The sequence below is a fragment of the Mugil cephalus genome, chromosome 6 (genome assembly GCF_022458985.1).
Source record: "Mugil cephalus isolate CIBA_MC_2020 chromosome 6, CIBA_Mcephalus_1.1, whole genome shotgun sequence".
In the NCBI taxonomy this organism is placed as follows: domain Eukaryota; kingdom Metazoa; phylum Chordata; class Actinopteri; order Mugiliformes; family Mugilidae; genus Mugil; species Mugil cephalus.
In genome coordinates, this window is record NC_061775.1 from 10,561,837 (window position 1) to 10,586,363 (window position 24,527).

Consider the following 24,527-nt stretch of genomic DNA (forward strand, 5'->3'; position numbering starts at 1 on the left):
TTCCTGTCAGTGTTTCCCAGCTGAACGCGCTGGGAAGGCTCACCTCTCTCTGCTCTGCGTTAAGTCGATGGAGAAGCTCCTCTACAGAGACGACCTTTTATATCTGGAAGCACAGATGGCCGCGTGTACTCTGACTTACCCTTAATATGTTTTAATTAGAAACTACAGCCTCTTTGCTGCCGTTATCATATGTGTTCGCTCTTTCAAGTGACCACGGAGCATGTGCTGGTTTAATGCCAGCCACCCTCGGATTAGGCAGCTCAGTCAATGTCGCTTCACGTCTTGGACCGTCTTCGTGCTCGGACAATGGAGAATCACAGGACGCCACATTACCGTAAAACCTTTATGGAAACCTTTAGCTTTTATTGTTATATAGATTTTTACAAAATGTGCGATTCCCTCAAATACTTCAGAATGTTTTTCACATAATACACTTGTGCCAAATGGGTTGATTTCAGTTTCACCATTTTCAGACATAAAACAGATTAACTACAGACAAAACAAAAACAAAACAAAAAAAAAAAAGGAAAAATCAAGTAAGTCACCTTGGCATGTGGAACACCTGTTAAGCTGGATCAGGCAAACTTTAAGTTGCCGTGTGTTCAGATACATTAGTTATTTTTTTTTAAGAAATGCTTTGTGTTCTGAGTCTGAATCTGTGCAGCCTATGCATGAGAAATATGGACAGTATGATCAGAGATGCTGTGATAGTGCATACTTCGATATAAACGCGCGCGTCCGCGTCGGGGCGAGTCTGGTGTGTACGTTAAAGGCTTACCAGTGAAATGAGAAGACACTCGAGAGGAAGAGTTCTAGCAGAGAGCCTGAGGTTGGTGTGGTGATCGCCAAGACAACGAAGCAACGCCGGGGTTAATTCTACGCAAGTACCAATTCAGAAAGTCAAAAGGAAAAAGGCCCTAACAGTGATTTGTACCATCCTTTTTTTTCACACTCTCTCCAAATTTCAGACAAACTACAACATATTCCAGCAGTCAGTTACACAGTGGTCCCCCTCGATTTACAACTAAAGACATAAAAACGCACACTTCAAACGCTGGATCCAGTAAATTCATTCTCAAAGTGATTGCCTCGACTCTAATGCGTTTAATTACACCCGCAGATCGCACTCAGGTGGATAAGTCACATTACATCAGCTGTTGTGGGGAAGGAGGCCGGTCGGTCGATTCCCCCGACACATAATGACACCTTTATTTTGAAGAGGTTCCTTGATTTTTGCAAAGTATCTGGGGAAAAAAACATCTCATTTTTGTTTTCCCAAGTATTCATTCTAAGACTGTACCAACACTACGACCAAATCCCCTCCAACCACAAAGAAATATTACAGTAATTCAAGTCAGTACAACATTTAACAGTTCAAAAAAAAAAAAATTAAAACACATACCCACACAAAAATATAATAATCAAGGGCTCAAAGTGATTGATTTCAATAGAAATTTGAGATTCGATAGAGCTACACTACACACCTCTCTTCCTATGGAGTGATGCAATAATATGCTACTTCAGGCAAACATTCTGTGCTTTAGCTAGCAGTGTTTTTATTATTGCCACAAGTCACATTAGGAATGAGTTATAGTGTCAAAAAGGAACAAAAACAGAGAGCCCGTTGAGGAGTTACTGCATCAGGTCACTTTGTACCAGCAGCGTCTGGGAAATGTGTAACAAACCATAAATATACACCTAATAGAATCAGATACTGAAATGTTATGTAGCTCTCACGATTCGGAGCTCTGTCTTGGTTCAGCCTTTGTCGAGGCGTCAGGAGAGCAGCTACTCTGGTCAGTAAATATAAAGAAGGTACAAAGTAAGCAATATTTGACTGCAAAGTCCATTATGGAGTGTTTGTCTTATATTTAAAAGGCATAGCCGAACATCCCCGCGCCACTTTGTCTCCCGCTGATGGCTTTGCTAATCGCATGCAAATATTTGATCAATGCAGGTAACAGCCTGCGACACTGCACCCCCCCCCCCGTGAGACAAAAATGGAGGCCCTGTGAGTATGTTGTCATGTGTAGTGTTAACAAAGCTGTGAGTCCTAGCTACTCGAGTACTTGAATGTGCAATACAGCAGATCTCTCTCAGGATCCTCTACTATAGGTAATGCCTTTGGAGACGGGGAAGTTATCTTTTTTTCCTACTATGCAGCACAAGTGATTTGTTCTGGTCCGTTCCATCTGATACTCCATCTCCTATCTGCTGACAGGTAGAAATAATAGGAAAACTTCAGCAGTGTAGAGTACAAGTACAACTGTTGCGGCAAAATAAGGCATGTGCTTTACTTAACCCCGTAATATGTGGCACTACGAAAAAGGTCAATCTATGAAATAAGTTAAAATGTGTAACATATTGATATCGACAGTTCATACTGGTTTGTTTTAGGACTAATTCATATCTGTGTCCTTATGTACAATAAAGTGAGGAACAGTACAAGGCACACATATTTAACAGCTGAAAGATATAAATAACCAACAAAAAAAAAAGAAAAAAGAACAGTTCATGAGTAGTGTGCTCTCCTCTAACTCTGTCCACTGTGCTTTCATTGATAACCGTTTTTCTCTGCAGCTCTGTCTCATGTGCCACTAGTGTTTCTTTTCCAGGAAGTCTAATGAAGAAGATCCTGTCCTGGGAACACTCGCAACACTGTAATGAGGCTAGCAGCGGTCATCTGGGTCATGATGATGGTGATGATGTTGTTGTTGTAGTGTGTGTTCTAGATGCTGTCCACGAAGCTGCCAGGGAACAGTCCGGTCCTGCCGTTCCTCTGCAGCGTGCCTTTGAACCAGCCGTCTTCCCTCTTCCTATGAACGAACACAATGTCGCCCTCCTTAAGTTCCAGCTCAGCCTCGCTCTGGGGAGGATACGATACCACCACTCTGTACCTGGGGAGGACAGCCAGAGGCGCGGTGAGTGACTGATACACACTGCAACAATGACAGCTGATAAGTCAGGATACCTGCGATATAGCGTTACACTTTCTATGAACGGGGCGGACAAGTGGGACGGCCTGAAACGACACTAGGAAACTGCAGATCTGCATCGGCGTACCTCTCACATATGATGGGACGTGCGTCATGCTGTTGAGATAAAAGAGAGGAGCACGGCTGGCGGGGAGGAGGAGCGATGGGGGCGCAGCCGTCGAGGGGGCTGCTCTTCCGGTGGGAGGACTCTGGGACAGAGGAGGAGGAGGACGAGGTGGAGGATGATGAGGCAGAAGCAACAGCAGCAGTTTCGGGCTCCAGGCCGCTGACCGAGCCGGATGGAGGGGAGGTGTCGGGGCCCACAGCACCGTGCAGCACCTCACCGACAGCAGCCTGTTCCGCCTCGAGGGTGGGGGAGGAGGGGGGCGAGGGACGAGACTTCTTCTTATTCGAGGACAACAGCTTCAGAAGACTTTTCTTTTCTCTCTGAAAGACAGCATGGATTTTTTTTTTTTAAAAAGACATTTGCAGCAACCCCTGAGGCAGCGAGAGGTTGTTTTTACAAACCACAGACAGGTGCTGTTTATTTTAGCGTCTGCTAATGTTTGCTTCCACTACTACTGATGCATACAACTGCGGTAGGAAGAAGTCCTATTTTTACAGATAGGTTAGAACTCTGAAGAAAAAGAAAACAGGGCTGCTGTTTGTGAAGAAACTTAAGAAAGACCCGATAAAAGAAAATGAATCCTGTCTCAGTCATTTCAATCATCTGGTGGACAAGAAGACACATTTTCCAGAACGGCAAAACATACAAGAATCTACTAAAAATACACACAATGACAGATCACTGGATAGGATAGATGGGCCGTGTTGAGAATTTTTGACTAACCTTGATATCCTTGTCCAGTCGGCAGGCAAGAGCAGCACTGTTAGACATGGGATTGAGAGCAGAGCTGTTCCCAGGGCCGACGGGGACAGCGAGGACAGACACGGACCTCAAAGCGTCGCCGTCCAAAGACGCGGCGCTGACGTTGGGTGGGGTCAGAGAGGCCGCGGCGCAGCCCATCGCCACTCCAACCCGGTTACATCCTTGTGCCGGACTGGTGGAGGTCTGCGTGCAGACTGCAAGGTGTGGGAGATAGGCCACGGCTGCTGCAGACTGGATGGGTGTCACTGCGGCGGTGGGCCTGTCCTGACTGTGACACGCGGCTGCAAACGGGATATACAACAATTTCAGACGTTTGAAATCTCCTTCCATCCAAGTCAACATTTTCGCCCCACTGAAATTACCTGTCCTGACTGCATTGCGAGCCTGATTTACAGTCATCTGGGAGCTAACGTGCAGCGGGACTTTTGGCTGCTGGCCTGTGGCCGTCTGGGCTGCTGTTACCACAGCTGCAGGTTGGGAGCTGGCCGGTACAGCGCTGGAGCTCACAGTGAGGGGTTTGTGTAAGTCAGGGCCCGGGGCGACGGCCCCGAGTGGAGCAGAAGAGGGGCTGACGATGGTGACTCCTCTGCCAGCCTGCGTGCACAGACTAATGGGCACTTTGGACTGGCTGCTCCCAGACGCCGTCCTGAAGGGAAGCGGAGAGGTCTCTCAGTTAAAAAGGCAACGCATTTAAAAGACGAGATGTGTTTTTTTAACATTAAAAACTTTATTTAAAGTGTCAACTCTTCTCCTTATCCTAAATTTCAACCAATATGAGAGATTTTCTGGCAGAATAACTTTAAATAAGTTTTACATTTTTGTCGTACAGCATTGTTCTCAGATTCTTACGACTGAACCAAAGAAAATAAATTAGTTCCAAATTTCTGGAACAAATCAAAATCTGCTCTTTCCGGGAATTGTTTGCAAAGTTGGAATGTGACTTTCAATGTTACTTGGAAATATTTACATAAAATATCATTAAACATGCAGTTAGGACCAAATGAAATGTGTTACCATGCCTGGCCAAAAAAAAGTCACCACCTGGATTTAATTAAGCATATAGATATAAGCCTCCTATTGGATCATTACTGGATGGATGATTATCTTTTAGCTGGCAACAAGTTATTTAATCCAAACTGATGCAATGAGTAGCTTCTCATTTCTTAAACAACCGTGTAGGAAGACACATTGCGTGGTCGTGGAAAAGATGTTAGTCTGTTTGAGAAATTACTGTCAAGCAAAAACTGCTAAACTTGGGTTAAGAGCCGTCCAACGCATGATTTAAAACTGGAAGGAGGAAGGGGAACCATCGTCTTCAAGGAAGAAATGTTTTTGGAAAAAGCTCTGATTGATCATGATCAGCAATCACTGAAACGTTTGATGAAATCAAATGGCAGAAAAGGGCTATGTTTAAGAGCGAAAGTAAGACCGTTTCCACATATACAATGTGAATGACACTCAATGGAGTGGGACTGAACAGCTGTGTAGCCTTAAAAAAACTATTAATCAGCGAGGCTAACCAGGAAAAAAGGCTTCAATTAGCTAGGGAGCATAAAGATTGGACTCTGGAGAAATCATGTGGTCTCATGGGTCCAGATTAACCCTGAACCAGAGTGATGGGGCATCAGGGTAAGAGGAGAGGTTACTAGTTATTTTACTTTACTAGAATTATTAAGTTATGTATCACAGACAAATATATGAGAAAAAAGCATGTGACAGTGTGACTGAGTGTTGACTGTGCTGACAATAATATAATGACTGACCTGCTGACTGGGCTCATGTAGTTCCCGGGGAAGACTCCAATCTTGCCAGTGTGCATGGAGGTGCCCTTGAACCAGCCGTCCTGACAGCGTTCCAGCACCAGAAACATCTCCCCCTTCCTCAGCTCCAGCTCATCCTCCTTGCGGGGAGTGTAGGGGAACATTGCCACATAGCTAGATAAAAATAAACAGCAAACAAAGACAAGACGTTTAACAGGAGCGAGGGCAGACACAGACACGGCTAAGTTGATTCTCTCCCTCACTGAAGGCAGTTCTGCACTGCGCGGTATTTGCTCTGGATCTGATCCTGCTCTCTAGCTGTACATCTGTCATCATGTCCTTTGAGACCCTCCAGCAGAGACGGCGCCCTCTGACCCAGAGAAAATCAGCAATGGAGGACAAAACTATTTGCAGGTCATCACTCTGCAGCGCAGCGCAAATGGGCCCGGAACAACGGCCAAGGAGACTGCAGTCCCAGCTGGGATGTTTTCAGGTTGATTTCAGTGTTGTCAAAGGAAGGTAATATAAATGCCTCACTCTGACAAGCGTGCACTGGCAGCACCAGATGAGCCCGCATCGCTGGATCTAATTCTTATCAGGTGTGAGGGCTGTCTAGGGGGAGTAATGAGGGTATAGGTGAGGGGGTAAAAAGTCAGGGGTGACACAGAGGATCTTCCGACGGGACCCAGGAGAGTGTCACCCACAGGTTCTGACCCCTTCACCTGTGCACAAGCTCACACTCTGCAGACTCCCACTGACAGCTGAGGGCAGGGGTGGGGGGTGGGGGGTGGCAGACAGGCGAGGATTTCCTCATTCTGAACGGAGCATGTGCTTTAAGGCCGCGGGCCATCAGAGCATAAACCGCTTGTGACATTTCACTGCACATTTAAGAAGAGCGCATATTTTTGTGTGGGACTGTTTTTATAACTCACACTGTGGGTCTTTGTCTCCCACTTTGGTCGCTTATGCTGGGGGAGGGTCTCTGTCCAGCAGCCAGTGAGTATGCTGCTCCGCCGACAGAGGACTGCGGGGGAGGAGGTGGGGGCGGTGGGAGAGCATCCTGTAAGAGAACAGCCTTATTAGTGGTTAGATAGGATCAACGTTTAATTACAACTTCACTGCGATTCATAAACTTATTTCCTCCAAGTACAGGGCAGAGAGATAAAAGCAAGAAAGTAACATGAGCTGCCAAACACAGAAGTATGTTTCATGAGTGGAGAAACCAGTTTGTTTATTAGCAACAAAGAAAAGAAGGGGAATCAGACAGATCATCTGTCAGCTGGGTTATTCCCTCCGGTTTTCAGACACTAGGGGAGAGTGGTTTGGCAGATACCGTAGTCTTGTCACCGGCTTCCCCCTTTCCGTCGAACAATCTCCTATTCTGCTTGTTTGTTTGTTGCTAGGAGACCACATTTCTAGACATTAAATCCGTTGCAGTGTTTTAATTGGGACCATATGAACAGAAAAACATGTCTGTAGGCACACTTCAGAGCAAGCCTCAAACCAGCCATCATCTTCAAATCATCTCGACTTACTTGTTTTCCCTTGCTGAACATCTGTAAGGCCGAAGGAGGCTAAAGATCAGAGCGTGCTTTTAGAAGATTTTTCTTTGGGTGTATTTTATACTTCTAGGATTACAGGACTGAACTGTGAGTCACCAACCTGCTATGCCATCATAAAGGACTTGGAAACAACGTAAGGCTACGCACTTATTTTTTTGGAGAAATTGTAAAAAAAAACATACACTCGGATGAACTCTCTGTGCTTTATTGTGATGATGAGGACAACTCCTTATACCTAGGAGCAAAATGAGTCTTCCACAGCTCAACGTTGGCAGCTCTGAGCAGCAGAGTAATAGCTTCCATGACACACTGGGGGAGGAGAGTGGCACTCAGACAGCCCTGTGGTATGTGTATAGCCCTATGTGTATGTGTGAGTGCCGATGTGAGCTTCGGTTCGCTGCTGACGCTTGAGCTGAGATAATTAGGTTGCCTGTGGGCTAGAGAAATCATCTGTACAAAAACATCATGTAGGGTTCCCAAGTGAAGCGGAGAGCTCAACCTTTTGTGTACACATTCCTGCTCATTCAAAAACTCCACATGCCAGCGCATACACATAGACAGACAGGAAGTGTGCGTGCTGTTTGGTGTGGGCTGAAGGGATTTCTTGACACTTCTAATTGCGCCGAACTTCTTTCGTCGGCACGAACGTGTGCTAATTGTTTTGCTTACAGGATTCCTCCCCGTGTCTATCTTTTTGAATTTCTTTACAATTCGTGGATTTGTAGGGATAGATGGGGCTGTACTGTGTTTTATTTCATTATGTAATACATGTCACGTTCAAGTGCAAAACAAATAAGATTTACTCATTGGAACAATCTCATGTTCTGCTGCAAGTGACTGTCCACTGTGTATCCTTTTTATGTATTCAACACAGGCATCCGTGCCATGTTTTTATATAAAATGATAGAAATAATGCCACACAAATAAAAACTGTTTAACACAAGACGCATTTTCTTTGCTAAGACGTATGCATGGTAACGAGCAAAACTTGAGTTGTTATTCGCTTGCTTTAACCGTGTGTTTTATACTTCCTACTCCACCTACCACAGGCATGGATGTGTAGCTCGTCTCTGAGGGAAATGTGAAGACTGTTGCTGTAGTAACAGGACTACTAGGAGGTGGGGTCACAATTAGTCCAGTTGTGCAAATGTGTACCTGTCAACAAAAAGGAAGAAATGGACCGTTAGACACGGCATAGTGGACACATAATATATAGAAATGCACTTCAATAAACACCGTGTGTGTCTCATGCTAATTGATTAGATACTATATTTATGGGCACCATGCATCAATAACCTACAGGCTTTTAAAGTACAGCGCGTGGAAAAGTACTCTCCCGTCACACTGTGTGTAAATGACTCTCACTGAACAAAACAAGCACACATGTGGCGTCCTATCTTGGTCACAACCACAAAATTGACTGGATGCTCTGAGTGGCCAACAGAAGTCAAGTGACAGCACAGTGTGACGTTTCATTGGGCATGTAAAAAGAGGTGGCTTCCCCGACTAGTCATCCACGTGAGTCATGACTGTGGTGTCCTGGTAACAAGGCCACACTGTTGGACACACAATCTCTCCCTGCAGCCTGTAGCCTGCAGACTCTCTCCATGGATGACTGCTCCAGACAGAACAGCCTCCTAAGGTGCACCATTCAAAGAGCAGGACGACCTATGTGGGGAACTGTCTATGTGAAATAAACAAGCAACGCTGACGTACGGGGTGAGTATGTTACGCTAAAGGAGAATGACTCTGAAGGCCTGTGGCATTTTCAGGCAGTTTGAGTTTGACTGTCTGTGAATGTGTATGGCATGGCCAGGCATGTGGCTGGATGTGAAAGTGAGGGGGCAGGGCGAGTGTAAGGAAGACAGAGTCATGCGTATGTACGTTGGTGTAGGTTGGAGCAGCAGAGGACACTAGGCAGATAGCGGGCTGATAAGTTTCTCGTTGTTTTATGGTGTGGTTGTGACCGACAGTAACCGTAATGGTTCCAGTAGTAAAAGACCAACTCCTCGTCATTCTTTTAACGTCCAGTCGTATGATGCAATGAGTTAGATGGGGATCCTGTTAGCACTTCAGTTAATGTTTGCTTAAACTGTTGAAGTTATTTAATAAACACATTAAGCATGATTAATATATATTAAAAGGAATGATAATTATTCGCGATTAATCAAAATCAATCCCCAGCAACCCTGTGATTAATCTCATTAAATTAAATTAAATTTGAATAGTTTCACAATATTATTTTAAAATTGAGAAATAAAGCTTTTTTTTTCTTTCCTTGACAATTGTTCCTTGTAGAACAGACAGTGAGTTTTTTCCAAGACACACTACTCAGCCCTCTAGGCAACTAGGGCTTACCTTTGTTGTTGTTTTTGTCAGAGTTGGAAGGAGAGAAGATGAGAGGTTATGGAGAGAGAAGAGACAAAAGGGGCTGTGCAAACAGTGCCTCGAGTGTCTTCCTATTGTGTTTTTATTAAAAATCCGTAAATCAAACATATTGTTGGCCCTTCTGTCACTGGGGAGGATCACGTTACAGGAGCGAATACAGGTTTCTTTTATTCTAGGAATACCCTAATAATGAGTGGGAAATGCCTGTTGTCATTAAAAACGTTATTACACCTTCTGCACAGACAGAAGTCTTTGATGATACATAAATCACATTTACATGAAAAGCTTTTAGATTTAAATTAAGACAGAAGGTCCATAAGACCCACTTTATCGTACACAAGCACTCTCCTTGTCTCCCTCTCACAGAAGCCCATAAACACACCATGGATGAAAGACTAATGATTGAGCTTAATAGGGGGTTTTGGAACGCAGCAATTCAGAAAGTCTACAGTAACACGACAACATAGAAAGTACGTTCAAGAGAAAGAAAATGTACGAGGCAGACAGTGCTACAAACATGGAGTTAGTTGTGAGTTTCCAGACGCTGGAAATGAGTGCAGATGTCAGTGTACATGTTGAAAATGAGTGTAAAATGAAAATGTGAAAAGCCCTCAAAGACTGTTCTTGGGTTGTTGAGGTTAAAATAAAGTGCTGTGTTAATTCGGAACACAAATAGCAGGAGTAATTCTCAGACACACAGAAAAACACATCAGATTCTCTCTAGACTCATTAACAAATGCTGAGGGATGAATGAATTACCTTTTAATAGTTCTAAATGAAAAAATGCCATTTTGATTAAACTTCATACAGAGCTCACTTATTATTAGCTGCATATTGTTTGAGTCACAACTAGCCAAAGATAAATCAACAACACACTGGTTTTGTTGTTGTGAATATGTAGCATCAAGTCAAAGCTCGATCTCAAGCGAGTGGAAACCACAAAGCAGCTGTGAGTTGTTGTCATGTCGGTATTGGCGTGGAAACCTTGAGGGTTAAGCTGTAGTCGTTTTTGTGGATGAGTGGAGTCACGCATCCATGATTTCAAACGCTTGGATGGAGCAATGGCCTGTTCGGTATGACAGGGAAAAGGGAAGTCAGCCTAATTGCTGACAGGAGGAGAGAGGAGCCTTAGCAAACACGTTGTAAAAAACAATGGAAGACGGAGCAGGATTCCCATTTTCCCATGTATGATTGTACACAATGTGCTAAACAGGAACTTAACAACTGTGCTGGTCAAGGACATTATCTGAACTAAAATACCAGACTAAAGACCACCACAAGTGATGCTGTACATTTCACTGTTGTGTGTTTAAGGGTCAGGTCTGTAAATTATGCTGTAAATTATGGAAAACAAAAACATTAGGGCAAAGGCAGCAATCTATAAACGACTTAAATGCACCATTTATAATGTTCTCTTTTGCAAATGGCTTTCTTTTTTTAGTCGGCACACTGAGAACTACTTCAACGAAGGGTTGGGACCAGTAATGCACCAGCAGCTCTCCTGCTTCCTTTGCCTTGCTGCGAAGCATCTCACCTGTGAAGGTGCGCTGCAGGAAAGCCCCCCACTGATCTCTCCGATTCTGGCAGCAGCTGTGGGGTTGCTGGAGCTGATGAGGACCGGACCACTAATCTCCATGGAGTGGCGCTGGGGGGGAGGAGCTAGCACGGGTTTGTGTGACATGGTGAGAGAGGTGAAGGAATGTCGTTTCTTGCTGTTCTTCTTCTCCCCTGCCCGCTGGGCACCGTTGCTCTGGGCCCCCGAGGAGGCCCCCTCACCAGAGTCCCCGCTGGAGTCTGACGGCTTGTCCAACTCTATAAGCTGACGAGCTGCCAAATTGAACTAGGAGAGAGGAAAAGAGACAGGGGGTAATGACAAGAGGAGGTGCAAATAAGAGATGCAGTAATGGAGGCAGAGGATTATTACAATGAAACCTGTCACTGTCTACAATGAAGTTGATTGTAATGGATGATCCCTGTCTATCTAGTCAGAGGAGATGGTGGAAAAACAGTCTGTCAAGTCTTAATGTTGGACATATTGCAGCACGTCAACGCACTGAACATCTCGTGTGTGCGTAACTGAATGAATATGCTTCCATTTTAAGCTGCCTACACAGTCAGCAACAGTTCATATTTTATTCAAGATTTTCTCCATTAAAGTCTTTTTCTTGTATATTATACATGTGAGCGCAGCGGCTCCGAGAACATCCTAAACATGGGAGGTCCACAGCTTAACACTGTGCCTGAACATCTCCTGTGTAGACACAGATGGAGCTGCTGCTGCTGCTGCTCTTCCGAGGTGCTACTCACGCTACGTTTGCAGACACGGCGTAAGTCTGAGGGAGTCGACGCTTCCAAAACAAACTGCATACTTTGTAACCCTTTCAGGCATCATAATGTGTGATTGACTGTGAAAATCAAAGAGGGAACACTAAAAAGGTTTCAGTTAATCACAAGGTGCTCTTAGTTGCTGTCACACATTGCCCCAAGCAGCTCCTTTAACTTAGGACATAAAAGCTAAGCATTTCCCTCCGATCCGGCAGAAAGCCTGCGTAGGTTCATCACTGACATGTCAGCACATACATGCAGGATTAAGACCAAAGTAGCAGGTGAGGGCCCTTCACCTCATTGATTTAAAAAACCTACTTCACAGAAATTGCAGATGACTATACCGAAGCACCTAAGGCAATGAAAACACTCTGACCTAGATATTCACTGGTTATGCAAAACCAAAAGAACATTTTCTGTTGTGCTATATGTGTGTGATGGTACCGAATTTGTTTGTAAAACCTGAAAACATTCTTCTGCAGTGATTTTTGCTGTGAAAGGAAAAACAAAACAAAATGATGCACAGCCTGTCTGCATCTGTCTTTGCAAAAGCCGCACTCAGTCATAAAAGGATAGAGCACGGAGGAATATGATAAAAGAAAACTGTCACTACTTTGAAAGAAATGCTCTCCCACCCCAATAGACTTCTGCTGTGCTTCAATCCAGCACCGAACACAAGATACTCCCAAACACTATTCTCGTACCAAACATTTTCTAACATAGTTTGCGTTCCTGCTTGTTTTTATTATTGATAGCGTGTAGACCATCGCTGATATTTATTAAGATAAAAATGATCTTTGAAGAGCAAAGCCTTTCTTAATTCTACTACACCTTAAGCTTTTAAGCGAGACCTGCTTAAAGACTGTGACTGTCTAAATCCTCAAAGACATGTTTAACGCTTCTATTAAACATATCAGCAATTCAAAAGGAAGAGAATTATCGTTCACATTTTGAGAGATGTATTAGAAAAAAAAGAAAAATCTCAGAATACTGGTGAGAGACTTGCTCTACCCATTATTGCTGAAATCAGTTAGTTCTTACCTCCACATATGAGATGGGAAAAATTCCAATTTTATCTCCCAGCATTCCCTCCGCCCAGTTTTCATCCACTCTGCGGATCACAGTCAGGATATCATCCTAACATTCAAGACAGAAAGGACAACGTGAGAGGGAACACCCAATTAAGGATAGTGCCAACTAAAGAGTGTTGCTCATCCTTGTGGAACCAAGGCAGAAATAATGAGGGGGGGGGGGCATGTTTTATTAAAACGAACATGCCCAAGAGTAAAAAACACCGGAGTCGATGTCATGGCATTGTATTTGTAAAACTACCTTGTCAGCCTGTTTCTGTTTTTGCTCATGTGGCATATAAATTGATGACAGAATACAAAAAAATCAAAGTATGACCCAACAGCTGTGCAGACATAACCGCTTAATTATTGTAGTTAAGCCCGGCTTCGCAGTATATGGCATTCATTCTCTCCAGCCTAATTACAGCTGTTCATCAAGAAGCCTGGCTGGAAATCTAAACATTTTCTCTGGGCGTTTCAGCTAACACGAGGACAATCTAACACACACACAGCTTGTGAAAATGAATGCTTAGAAGACAGAGTGTCACTGTAATGAGAGGTATTTTTGTTTTACTACACTGACCATGTGGCAGGAGTGTGGGCGTTGCAGTGCTACTGCGTCTCACCTTGGAGAACGGCAAGCAGTCCTTGTCGGCCTCTTTGTCTTTGAGCTCAAAGTCATACAGGGCTTTGCACTGAGGGGGCGGCTGAGGCAGCGGCTTAATGACCTGGACAAAGTTAGTTGGGAAAAATCCGTGGACTCCACCCATCTCCCCGTGGTACCAGTTCTCATCCACTTGCCGGCGCAGGATAATAATGTCCCCCTTGTTGAACTTGAGGTCTCCTGGTTCCTTGCCATCGTAGTTATAGAGCGCCTTGGCACACGGTAGCTGGGGAACACCCTAAAGAGGATGGAGAGTGAGGAATAAGACGGGGAGAAGGTTAAGAAACAGAGGAGCCGAGATGTGCACTGTATCTTAACTCTGTACTGGATATAAACTGTATCTGGCTTTCATGTCCTGGTGTATGCATCCTGACAAACTGGTAATGAAAAGTCATGCAGGTTGTGCAGCTAGCTTTGGTATATATTTTCAAAGTGGAACACAGGCTTTGCACAAGCTGCAAGGGAACGAAACATGTGTAAGCGAACCCTCAAAGAGACACAGATAAAAGTGCATATAAGAGTTGCTTCAACCAAAATCCAGTCTCTATTAGAAAATGCAACAAGTAACTATATGAACAACAAAAGATATTGAAAACATGGGCGTTGTGTGATCCTGGCTGGTAGTTAGCAGCTGACTGAAGGCTTCAGACAGCCCGAGGCCCTGCCCCTTTATCTCCCCCAGAGGAAGGACTTGTATCTCAGCCCGCTCGCCCAGAGTCTTGAAAGGTCCATTCAGTGAATGGCAATCCAGTGAGAGAAGGACAGCAAGCAAGGGGGAGTAGCAGGATAGAGGAGCATCAATGTTCTCCATTCAGTGTGGGTGTCCATGAGGAAGGCTTCAGTCCAAACAACCCCCCCCCCGCCATTTATCCCACTTCTGTTACACGCTCTATGCAGTGATCGGAATCACAAACACTACTATCTGACTGAGTCTGAGCTCTGAAACTGAAACTGCACACTCAACACTGCGCTCGGGATAAAACGCAGAATCCAAGCAGACACTGGCAGCGAGAGCGAGCGTGAGCCGGGGAAAGAGGGGTTACAGCTAGAGTTTAGAAGCAGACTCTGCAGTCTTGTTAAAGGCTAATGAACCGTTTAAAGGCTCAGAGGAGAATAAAAGTACAGAATGAGCCGTGATGGTGAGCCAGGGTGACATTACCCTGCTGCAGAGAATCACACAGCCTGAAGCACAGAGCCAATCGGTCTCTGGCTCTACTGGTCTAGCCTGTGGGTGAGAGAGAAAGAGGAGGAGGGGAAACTGCAGCCCCCTGTACACTGCACTGGAACTGGGCCTCCTTTCAGGGGAAAACAGGGCTTTTGAGCCCACCCAGGCCTGGCAGGGAGTTTCATGATGAAAATGCAAATGGAAGTGGACACTCTGCCATTTTTTTTTTTGATTCAAATAACAGAACAGGTTCAAGCTACACAAAAACATCGGCATCTAATTACGTGGTAAATATAAACGGTTTAAGCTGTGAGTTTTGTAAGCACTTGTTTGCAACATCAAGGTCAAGACCTAATAAAACCTTTGGAAGCAGCACAGTGTCCAAAGTCAGCATTGTTAGCGTTTACACGTGGAAGAGCGACGGTGTCATAAAAACTAAACAGGCTGCATACAAACTACTGTACTAAAACAATAGGTCCCCTTTACTACTACTAGTCAGTTTTACAATTAACGTCTTCCCCACCCTCTTACTTTCTGTTTCTCATGTGGTTTTTGAATTTTCTCTGTCGTGGCCCATAAAAGAGACGTTGACAGGAAAGTTATATTTGCATATTTCACTGGCAAGAGACTGACTGTAAGGGCCTCTGGAGAAGGACAGGCTGCGTAAAATACACTAAAACTGAGGGTTGGTGATGGCTAGAGGGTGGGGGGTTAATATTCAGTGTGCAGCCATGGAGACAGTGTTGTTGTGTCTGCAGTGAACCTTCGTAAAAAAAAAAAACCTAACCACACCCCCTGGAGAACACAGGAAGCTGTGCTTCTAATAGGAAAAAACAGAAGAGAGCCAAAGTGTTTCTACCGCATGAATGCTATAAAAGCATTGCAAACACACACACACACACATACATAAACACACAAGTGCACACAGATAGTTGCTGCCTTGATTGCTTTTAACCCTTCCCCAGGGGCAGGATGAGACTCCAACAGTGTATATCTCTGGATAAATCTCCCACAGAAAAAAAAGCTCTGTTCTGAGAGTCTGAGCAAAGACACTGATTTCTTTTTGGCCAGTGTGTTTTTTTGTCTTCACTCCACCTCTCTGATTGTTCTCAACATCTGCAGTGAAAGTTGTTGGAGTAATTATACAGCAGCGTTAAGCCGCCATTTGGCTGTTGTATCAGACCGCTTCTAATCTAATGAGAGTATGCAGGCAACATCTAATGACGTCTAGTCTCTTTAAACATTTATAATACACGATTACTCACAGCAGCAACATCCCACTTCAGCCCGAAGTATAGTAGGAACCAAAAGGCACATGAGGCTTACGGTGCTTATATTAGTACACATTCATTTTCACCATTGTACCTAATGAACTGTCAAGTGTGCGTCTTTGCTTATACAACTAAATCTTAATAACGTTCGGTTTATGTTGAAACAGCATCAGGAAGGTGGTGATTGAACTGTATGATCATTGTGGAAGATGTATTTTGTGGCACTGTTTAAGTTCTGTTATTTAGCCGAGTGCTCTGACTAAAATGACATTGTATAATAATAACATATTTCAATTCAGCAGTACAACAAACCACAGCCTCCAAATTGAAAACACGGTTGAATGTGAAAGCTAACATTTCTCAAAGTGACCGGTCAGCAGCGAAGGCACATTAATGATTTGGTGAAACACGTGAAGTGAGTATTTTGAGCGATCACACACACCAGTTAAATAAGCAGCCCGTACCAAGCAACTGCTTTCACAACCTCATTAGACCTCCGTTTTAACTTCTTTATGTTGTTGTAGCTGTTAGCTATCACAAGAAAAACAAAAAACGACTATTTGGCTTTAACTGGAACGTTTACTCAACATAAACGTTATTAAACTGCTTTCCACTTTCACTGTTACATTTTGAATCGAGTGTAAAAGCCGGTGACTAACTATGAGAGACGCACAGACCAAAAAACTGGAGGGACAAGTCACAATGTGCAGAGCATCAGCTGGTGTGATCAATTACTCATGTATTGCAGATAATGCAATTAGTCCTGTGTGCTAAAGGGATTTAACTGTTATAATGTTCTCTTGCACAGCACTGGATTATAACTGAATTACCCAAGTGTTCTTCTCTACAGCTCAGCCAAATGTCAACAACCAGCGAGCAGACAGGCATAAAAACACAATGCATGCATGCAAGCAGTGCTACAGAGGTAAGACCAGGTCAAATGGGGATAATTGGGCTAACAGCTTGCCTTTGCACATGCCGTGCCTGAAAGAGTTATTTTAAAAGCAAAAACAGGCCTTCGGTGGGACTGTTGCAGACACAGTCTCAGCACACGGTTCATTCAACCAGCTCAACGAAACCACAACTATAAATCTACAAAGAACGGAGAACACCATGTGAAATAACTTTGCCTCCACTGTATCACGGCTCGTCTGTACAGTGAGTACATGAGGGATACAGGTAACTTTTGCTCCGTCAGCAGTTCAAGGGTTGTGTGTGTGTGTGTGTGTGTAACCACAGTAGACGGAAAGCTTCACCCCCTATGTCTGAGTGGCAGACACAAATCTACTCCCATATGGACACCTCCAGAGTTTCAGCAGGGGGCAGAGAATGAGCAGGGGGTGCCACTGCCAAACATTTTGTGCAGGGAGGGTTGGGGGGGTGGTTTGTCCTACAGACATTTCCAGGCCAAGACGTGTCAGACGTTCTGTGAAAGGGAGCACGAGCTGCATCTGCCACACTAGCCAGGAGGCCGTGGGGACATTTGTTGTTCATTACCAAGTTGCTCTTCACTAAAGTTCTCGCCACCATCATTGCAACAGAAAACTGACACATGATTAGGGAGTGAAACATTCTCAGGACACGGGCCATCTTGATTCCATTAGAGCTGCATTAGTTCAAATTGATTTCTAATGGCCTTTTTAATGACCGCTATAGAACAGGCTTCTTTCACTGCCTCTCTCCGCTCCGTCTGAAAAACTGAGGCGCTTAGAAAAGTCACAAGCCAGAAAGAGACCATTTCCTCAACGAGGCCAATCAGGTACATTATCGTGAGACTATCCACACTTTTTTTTCCCCATTACTGTTTTACTTTTTCTTCGTCCGTTTCTGACTTTAAAACATAAACATGGGGTCACCAAGAATAAGATTCAATCAAGGAAAAACTGAGATAAAAGGAAGAACATGCCAGATTTTGGCTCTCTGACATTAGAATAATATATATTTGGACCTTCACTCGTCAAAGCCCACTCATCTGGAGGTGGTGTCTACTCCTCAGTCTGAGACAAAGGAAAACTTCCATTCTCTGGTTTCTATGGAAACTCCACGCAGGGGCACTTTGTTTGGCTATTTATGGGTCTTTTGACAGTGCGGTGCATCTTGAAAATAATTCACAGAAACAATTCACATTAATATAAAATCATCATGACACCCCCAATGCAACTTGTATAATATGTGATGTTGCTAAACTAATGATAAGCTAATACATGAGGCGGTTTTACTACAGGACGTAGCCGTGGTAACCTAGGCGCTCAGCCTGCATGAGCCGTTTCTACTTGTGCGTTCACAAGTCAGTCTGGCTCGCTCTGTTACAGCAGCACACAAACGCTAGTCGGTGCTGTGTCTTTTTTTTGCCCGTCGGGTTAATTTTTGCTTCTACTTCCTACTTCACTTTCAACAATGGCGACTGAAACTTTTTCCCGAACATGAGTCACGCAAATGTTTGTATCTCTGACCCTCTTCAGTTAATCTTTTCTCGATGTCTTCCATCTGTAGTGATCCAAAGCAATCAATTGAAACATTGTGGAGATGGAGAAGCAGCCGGAAATACTAAAGCGGTAACATGCAATGACCAAGTAGACCAATCGCAGCTCTGCGTGGGTGAGTAATTACATTTCTGGGGAGGCGCATGTCAGTTACGGCTCTAGGGTCTACGCTGCCACCGTAGCTTCTGCGTCAACTTAACGCACAAGTATTAGTTCTAGGCATATCCCATTAGCATCCCATTAGTGTCACACGTGTCACATTTAACAGCGTGTAAAGCAGCAGGCGTTCAACGCGGCCATTATATGCAAAAACTTACATCCATCCAAGACAACACACTGTGCTCGTTTGTTTCCCTCGCTACATACCAAATGAGGTCCCACACATTAGTCTCAGGCACAAAAACACTCAGAGCAGTCTGGAGGCCAGATGGAAGCATGGATCACATGTGAGAAGAACAGGAAGTTTTGAAAAGCCCTTGAAACACTCCTCCTGTTCTTTCTCGTCCTGGGTCAGCAAAGGCATTTGTCATTTGGCCTAATGCTTAGTTACTGACAGATAAAATGCCTCCTCCGAGTGCAAGTTACAAAACGTATCTCGGGAGCAGTCATTCACTGACCCCAACGATTTACGGTTTGCTGCAAGTACCTGAGCGTCAGCTGTAGCCTAAGGGTAAGGGGTAATCTGAGAACCTGTTTGATTAAAAAAAAAAAAGAAAATCTCTTTTGGAGTTAGTGTACCGGCACCATAAGGCTACCATGTGCAAAAGCAGGAACTACATTAAGACTTCTACACAAAGGCAGCGGCGATGGTGGCGAGGTCTATAAAAACATTCAACACATGGACGTCCAATCAAGACATTTCTGCGTTGGGTGCAATTTGTAAGCTATAGATTAGTCATCAGAGAGAAAGCATTTAGGCAGGAAGGGAGTATGGATTTATGGGAGAGCATATGTACACAGGGTACAGCCGTCACACATGTGGTTTTCATGAAGCTTTCGTGTGTTCGGGTGTGAATGTGGTCTCTACTGTGAAAATGCAATTACACTAAACCACTCGCACGTGAACCCGACACATCTCTTTGTGTAGCCTCATGTATACGTGCTGCTCTCTTTACCTGGCCGGCCTCAGATGAGGAGCAAAAGGCTCTGTTCTGGGTGGCCCTGGGATCACCCAGTCTGCTCATCTGACTAAAAACTGTAAGAACCGAACTCTTTAACTCTGTGCCAGTTCATACACTCGGCTTAGCAGTTGTTCTCACAGGAACCCACTCATGTTCCTGTGCAGACAAAGCGAGAGAGGCAAGAAACGGGCAGAAAAACAGTGTCACATCAAAGCCGAAATGAAAATGAGGCGGGGAGAGGAAGCAAGGTTTGCCCTCCAGAACCTATAATATGGCTCCATGAGCCCTAGTGTGCGGACTTTCTTTTTTTCCCTTTTCTTCCTGCATGACACAAACACACAGACATTTGGTCAGCAGCACTGACCACTTTAGTAACACAAGGGACAAGAAAGGACTGAGGGACAAACCTGACAGGACATGGATGTCAATATGACCTTGATTTTCACATCTTTGTTTAAAAAGTCAGACGACACTATTCACAAAATGTAATAACACAACCTCTGATCACACTGTACAACTGTTTAAATTCACTAGACTGGAAAGTAAACGTTGCCTCCTGTAAGTCCAGTGAAAAGATTTTCAAGGGCTACCCGTGGCTTTAAATGAGTCAGCAGCACATTAGTTTATACAGGCATTAATTCAATCAGGAATGAGATTTTAAGTTAATTTAAAGGCATGTTTTGTCCTGCATTTAATCATCTTAATTAATAACCTGGATTAGCACTCTGAGACGTGGCGCACACAGGAAGTTAACTTGTATCCAAGATACAGAGGGATTAGTTCACAAATGTCACAGTATCTCTTTATTGAGTACTAGTCAATATGAGCAGAATACTAAGTATTTCCTCACATTACTCTCCACTGCGCTGGTGAAAGCATGCAGTGTCTGTGGCCTTTTGTTCCTTGAAGGCATTCAGGGTGAGCCACCTGCTCCACTCGGGCTGACTTTGATTTACACAGGCACTTGCAAGCTCAGGGAAAATGTGACAACAACAATCTACCAACTCTGCAGATTATTGAATCTCAAATCAAAGCTGCTACAGTCATTGCAATAAAGTCTCCCATTCATCTTTATTAAATGTCTGACTATTTCTCTAATGTCTGCTTATCTTTCAATTGTCCTGCTGTATATCAGACCAGTGGGCACTGGTGGAAAATGTGCTTGCACTGGCTAGTATTTGTACGCCTCTACAGTGGACAAACAAGGCCAGGATATTGACACAGTCCTGAAAAAGGGCCAAGACACAAACACTGCAACTGTTCTCTAACTCAGGAAGCTGCAGAGCACTGACTATTTTTCACTTTCTTAAGAAAGTGTGTGTGAGTGTGTTTGCTCATTCCGCCCTTGACTCAGTCCAGATGTCACATGTAACTGCTAGCCTCCCTGTATCTCCACTCAACACTGTGTGAGGCTTCTGTACTGGAGCACCAAGGAGCAAATCTGAGGGACTCCAAACTAAACCTGAGTTTGGGGTCAACACAGTTTTCTTGTTCTTGTCCAACAACACAATGAATAGTTGCTCCTTAACTGAACAGCTCTTAAAGTAGTTCCATCATTTCAGCACTTTGTGCACCTCTTGAGGCTTTCGTCAGTTCTGTTTGTACTAAAGAAAGTTCAGAACTGGCCACATTATATTACCAGCACCCAGTACATTTACATGCACAGGAAAAAAGCGAATTATTGCCTTAATCTGACTTTAACTGGACAATTTAAGTGCATGTAAACGCATTACTCAGACTAATATTGGAGTTCTCCTTATCACCCAGATATTGTGTTTGGAAATCGCTTTTCACTGGTATATGCCTTAATCAGAGTTAAACTAGACAACGGACGCTGTGCTGGCTATGATCCAGGAACACAAACATCCAAGAAAGCTGGTCGCAGAAGAAGAAGGTAAACAGAGTATGAACCATCTGAGGGATTGTACAATGTGACAATTTTTGTCACATCTACTACTAAAAATCATTCTGTGTGAAGAGAAATATATATCCTCTAGCACTTGTGCGAAGGAGTTGTGCTGGTATCTTCTCTAAAAAGTAGGGAAACTAATAGGGCTGACGTAGCAGCGGGAAAAAACTGCAATGCATTGTGGGGTTAGCGGGAAATTAGAAAGTCTATTTACATTGCGCAATGCTGCACTTCTGTTTTGTTGTCCTCTTAGCTTGTTAACATTAATGTTAGCAATATAAAATGATGCAATAATTCTGAAGCCGCTCTTTTCTTCAGCTGATGTATATTTATAAATAGCACTAGGCCGAGTTTGGGGGTCCTTGGCCTGAACAAGGTTGAAGACCCCTGTCCTAGAAACACAAGAGCTACTGAATGCAGCCAAATGACCAGTGCTGTTCAAGGAGCCCCCTTTTTCTAGTAGTCTTATTTTTGTCTGGAAATTTGTAAATAAAATAGTTTATTTGGTTTAAAGAAATTTGTCCTTTATTAGATTAACATGCTAATACAATCCAATGTATTTAAACATGATGTGTCAAAAGAGTTCAACAGTGTTTCTGAATTTTTTTTTATCAATATCAAATTAATTTTGCCAATCAACACGTTAACTGTCCACCTATGTTTGCTACTAAAAGTTTCGTAGTGCTACTAAAATTGTGCTAAAACTCGCTAGCACCAGTGCAACCACCTAAAAAAGTAAGCGCACAGCCCTGAAGTAGCACCATAAGTAGCATCTGGTTGTTGTTTGAAATGCCGTTCTGCCACATGAACGACTCTTGTTTATTGTATGACTTATCAAGTCAACCAGAAACGTGGGTGTATTAACCCGCTGACAAGACACATATTGCCACCTAGTGTGCAGGAGGAGGACATGTTCCCGTCAGTTATTTGATTTTCTACGTTGCATGTAAACTGGGACAAGGACCGCATTCAGAAAGTTGAATTTTGAGCATAGCTTGATTAAGCTCTGCATGTAAACGCATTGACTGCGCATACATTAGAAAAAGAGAATTAATAAAAGGGCTGTGCTACTCACAAGTGTCTTGGTCTTTACTGGTCATGGCCACATTGGTTATTAGATGCAAACACATAGTAAGGGCTCACCGGATGCTTGACAATGGAACAGTTCAGCTGGCAAGGACTCACATTTCAAAAGTCCCAGGCTGCTCTGCTTACCTAGTCTACAGGTATGCCCTTAAACTAATCGTGATGTAAAACATAAGGGCCAATGGGCCTCTCCTTGACAGTATCACCAGGAATATCACACTGTAGTGAACAGACGTACGTGCTGGTTGGCTCAAACTCTAACATTTCAACACAGTGTTGTCACATGTCTGTTTGTACACTGACGACACACCTGCGTTTTTGTGGGTGTGCACCGTATAATGGGCCCTCACGGATCTAAAATTATCCTGTGACTCATTAAAACAAACATTGCCCTGTTTTCGTGAGGCCACAGTTGTAGAGGACTTGGTGTGCGTGCGTTTGTGCACAAGTGCTGGGCTCAAAGTGCATTTGCCTCAGAACAGTTCTGATGGGATATGCGTGTCAATGACATTTTCTTGTCAGTACTTGGATGTGAATGCAGGGAGCATATTGTGGCAAACTATGACCTTTTTTTCCACACCTGCACTGATTGGAGAAGCGAGATGAAATCATTTACTGATTAACTGATTGCCAGCAAAGTCATCTGCAGTCAATTTCTTCTACAAAAAACACCCACAACTGCACACTTACAGCAATGTTTAAGATTTTTTTTGCCTAAATATGTCACACATTATTGAGAAAGGAACCTTGTTGTTTTCTGGAGAATTATGCAAACAAGTCTGAAGATATTACCCATTTTTCACTTTTCAACATTTTGTGGATTTCAAAAGACATGATAAGTAAATTGACATTGGAAATTGATAATGAGATAATAAATAAAAACAAAAGAGGTTTCGAAAAAAGAAAACTTGAGATGTTTAATACCTGAATTTCTCTAAAGTATATGGACCCAAACAATTCACTAGAAACTACAAACTAAGGCTTGAGCTTAAGCGAGCAGTCTACACAAAATCTTATCAATTTAAGGACTGTAACACTTAATGCTCTGGACTCAGCGCTGAATACCCACTGGCTTCTCAAGGCTGAGAAAAAGATGTCCCTCGGGGCACAAACACAGACTCTGGGCCTCAAAGAAAATTCTTTTCAGCACACAGCAGAACAGCAACTTACAGAAGGAAGACTAGAGATCTGAAGAGAACTTTCAGGATATTCTACAGAATCTATCCCCTATCTCAGGAGGTGGTCTGGGACCACACATCCCTCATGGAGGAGCAAGGTGAGCCAGAGGCAGTGGTTGCTGCTAGAAAATGGATCAAGAGCCAGTAATAGCTCATGGGTCACAGGTCAAACAACTGAATACGAAACACAAATCACGATTCTGCCTTAGGGATGGGAACTGAACACTTAACATGCCAGCAGTCAAACGGACCATGGATGGCCAACCCTGGTCCACCAATCACAACACAGGGTGAGAGGTCAAACTGCTCTGTTAAGACTAGGCAGGTATTAGAGGTACCTTGGGAGGATTGGGGGAAGGGTACAATGTGACACGCTATCAAACAGCTGACAAAACATGAGAATAAAATCCACAGAAAACATTTGTAAAACTATTTGGTGTTACACACATTACACACAATCTGGACTGGATTTTTACATTGCTGGTACCATGTGAATTGATGTGTGACAAGCTTAACTTCAAGTGTTGTATAGAGAACTGTTGATAAGTTGTTGGTCACACATTTTTCTCTACGAGCCTTGCTCCACTGGACCACACACATAAAAGGGGATCTAAAGAAGGGCTTTTGTTGGCCCCCACAGGTGTGATAGGACTGCAGTAAAGAAGGTCATGGATGCTTCCT

General features: G+C 43.7%; 1 protein-coding gene across 1 annotated transcript in view; it reads right to left on the reverse strand.

The window, feature by feature from the left end:
- Positions 1-329: 329 nt before the first annotated feature.
- The window catches only part of sh3rf1 (SH3 domain containing ring finger 1), a 30,355-nt gene continuing 6,157 nt past the window's right edge, over positions 330-24,527 (reverse strand). Inside the window, exons 3-12 of the mRNA XM_047587470.1 lie at positions 13,596-13,871; positions 12,941-13,036; positions 11,109-11,414; positions 8,231-8,341; positions 6,557-6,684; positions 5,628-5,798; positions 4,227-4,510; positions 3,826-4,145; positions 3,064-3,422; positions 330-2,897 (exon numbers count right to left, since the gene is read on the reverse strand). Coding sequence (XP_047443426.1) covers positions 2,729-2,897; positions 3,064-3,422; positions 3,826-4,145; positions 4,227-4,510; positions 5,628-5,798; positions 6,557-6,684; positions 8,231-8,341; positions 11,109-11,414; positions 12,941-13,036; positions 13,596-13,871 — 2,220 coding nt within the window. The 3' untranslated portion in view covers positions 330-2,728. The remainder of the gene's footprint in view (positions 2,898-3,063; positions 3,423-3,825; positions 4,146-4,226; positions 4,511-5,627; positions 5,799-6,556; positions 6,685-8,230; positions 8,342-11,108; positions 11,415-12,940; positions 13,037-13,595; positions 13,872-24,527) is intronic.